General features: G+C 47.7%; 1 protein-coding gene across 1 annotated transcript in view; it reads left to right on the forward strand.

Annotated features, from left to right (window-relative positions):
* LOC119592709 (MAM and LDL-receptor class A domain-containing protein 2-like) overlaps window positions 1-2,208 on the forward strand; it is a gene marked incomplete at its 5' end in the record, with an annotated part of 12,914 nt that extends 10,706 nt beyond the window's left edge. Inside the window, 5 exon segments of the mRNA XM_037941643.1 lie at window positions 55-270; window positions 489-630; window positions 791-1,015; window positions 1,324-1,501; window positions 1,917-2,208. Coding sequence (XP_037797571.1) covers window positions 55-270; window positions 489-630; window positions 791-1,015; window positions 1,324-1,501; window positions 1,917-1,953 — 798 coding nt within the window. The 3' untranslated portion in view covers window positions 1,954-2,208.
* Between the last annotated feature and the right edge of the window lie 321 nt (window positions 2,209-2,529).

Genomic DNA, 2,529 nt, shown 5'->3' on the forward strand with positions numbered 1-2,529 from the left:
TCACTGTCTTCCATATGTTAATTTGCCAACCCGCCATTTCCTTCCGTCCCCAAGGTCGTCTTCGCGGGCCAAGTCTCGCCGTTCATCGAACTCTCCGACCAGATTGGCGTCACCGAGTGGACTCTCCTGCAGCAGACTTACACCAACCTCGTCCCCAACGCCACCGTGGGTTTCTTTATCGAGGGGGAGGTGGGCGTGACCGACCCTGACTACGGCGAGTCCGTGGTGGCTGTGGACGATTTCTCTCTCACCAACAGCGCGTGTCCTAGAGTATGTGTTTTTTTTATCTATTTTGTTGGGGTGTGTGTAGAGCGAGAGAGAGTCTATTTTCATGTGTGTGAGGTTATTTTATCATCAATGTGAAAAGTACTTCCGTGGTATACATCAAAAGATCCAAGAAGTGACTCGTTTTGACTGCCATGATTGTACAGGTATATATATACAACCCACGTCATTCCACTGACACCCGACATTCCTCCTGTTCGCAGCCTGGGGCATGTGCCTTTGAAGACGCCAACCTCTGCTCGTGGCACGTCGAAGCGAGCGAGGACCTGGCGTGGCAGCTGACGGACGGCCAGGAAAGCCACGACCATGGCCCTCAGACTGACCACACGACGAACACCATGACAGGTAAGGTCGTCTCATCTTACGCGATACGAATAAAGGTCTTATCTTAAAAATAAAACAATTTGGGAACCAGGACAGTTTTTGACAGTTGTTCTTACAGTCCTTCACGCCGGACAACCTTTCAATCATCTTATTTAAGATAAATGCATTAACCAATCTACAGGTGGCTACATGATCGTCGAGGACTCCGGGGAACATCTGGGGATGTCGACGGCCCTTCGTGAGCGAACGGATCCCCGTGGACGTGTACGGATTTTGCTTCTCCTTCTACTTCTCTCTCAGTGGGGACCCCGACGCCAAGCTGAACGTGTCCGTGCGCACCGACCAGGGCAAGGATCTCCTGTGGGCGCTGTCAGGGGACCAAGGGCAAGACTGGGTCTACGGCCAGGTGAGAGCACGAAGGCTGCGAGATACGGCTGTAGAGGCCTTCTGGAGTGGAGTTGCTTTGGGATATGTTCTTTAACTGAGACATCTGTACTTTGAAAGCATTTGTGTGTAATTGTTGTAACGTCTATGCGTGATAAGCTTGACTAAATCATATGTATGTTAATTAATATCGACAAAACGAAGAAAAAAATCCTTGAAAAAAAAAAAAAAGTCGAATCAAAACTAAAACGAAATGAAATAAAAGATTGAGCAAGCACTCAAATCCCCATCTTAAAATCCAATTTACTCACGACCCTCCCGTCTCCTCAGGTGGGAATCCCCGGGTCCTCAGGAAGCGGCGAGTTCGAGCTCGTTGTGGAGGGCGTCACGGGTTCCTTCGCCGATGGCTGGATCGCCGTCGACGACCTCAACACTCTGACTGGCGAGTGCGGGATGCAGCCTCCGATTGCCACTCCCACGGCCATGCCTGCTACCACGCCTTCGCCAGGTGGGTCTCGCTTGGAAAGTCTCCTCGATTAGAGAAAGAATGCTTTACAGAGTTTGTTGTCATATTAGAAAAGTGGGTGTCTGAGCGAAAGTGGAAAAAATAATGTCCTTTTGAAGATATATTACATGTCTATTTTCTAAATAATAAAATATACATCAAAATGGAACCCATTTCTGAAAATTGGAAATTACTGGTTGAATTAAGTTTATGGTAATGTTCACTGCAAATGACTACCTATCTAAATTTTAGAAATACTGTATCATGGGAACTTCGAATATCCTTACAGATAGCCATATCCGAATTTATCCACAAATCCACCGAAGAAATTACATAACCAATTTAATGGACGGACAAAAATCACACAAATAGAACAACCCAAAGAACTGAAGACATCCCATTTCCCTCTCTCACGCAGTCACCGTCATCTTCGAATGCGACTTCGAGATCAATAAATGCAACATAGAGCAAGCCACGTCCGACGACTTCGACTGGGAATATCAACACACTGAGGACGACTTCGAGCTGCCTCAGGGCGGGTACCTCTTAGTAGATTCTGCAGGCAGGTCTTCCGGCAATCGAGCGGTTGTCATCACTCCGGCTGTGAGTTACGTGGGCTACCAGTGCGTCTCCTTCAGGTACGTGTTAGTTACGGTTTGTTTGAAGAAGATTGTGAAACGTTGATTTTTTTCCCCAGTAGTAATAAAACTGCTATTACTAGCATTATTTGTCTAGATGGAGATCAGCTATTGTATCTAATCGCTATAACAGCCCTTCATAGCTCCTCGCAACAAGAATAAGCCAATAAACTAACATTTCATCTCATCGGAAGGTGTATATGACAATTCTTCTGCCTTCCTAGGTACCGAACTTTGGGGAGTGAACCCGCAGAGTTGCTGCTGTTCTACTCCTTCCCGGGGCAGCGGAGTGAGAGCATCTGGCGCAGAAGCCACACCACCGTCCCCGAATGGCAGGAGGGCCACGCCGAGATCGACTCAGGAACAGATTACACGGTGCGCTGCCTTCTGGTT

The sequence above is a fragment of the Penaeus monodon genome, chromosome 30 (assembly GCF_015228065.2).
Source record: "Penaeus monodon isolate SGIC_2016 chromosome 30, NSTDA_Pmon_1, whole genome shotgun sequence".
Taxonomy (NCBI): Eukaryota; Metazoa; Arthropoda; class Malacostraca; order Decapoda; family Penaeidae; genus Penaeus; species Penaeus monodon.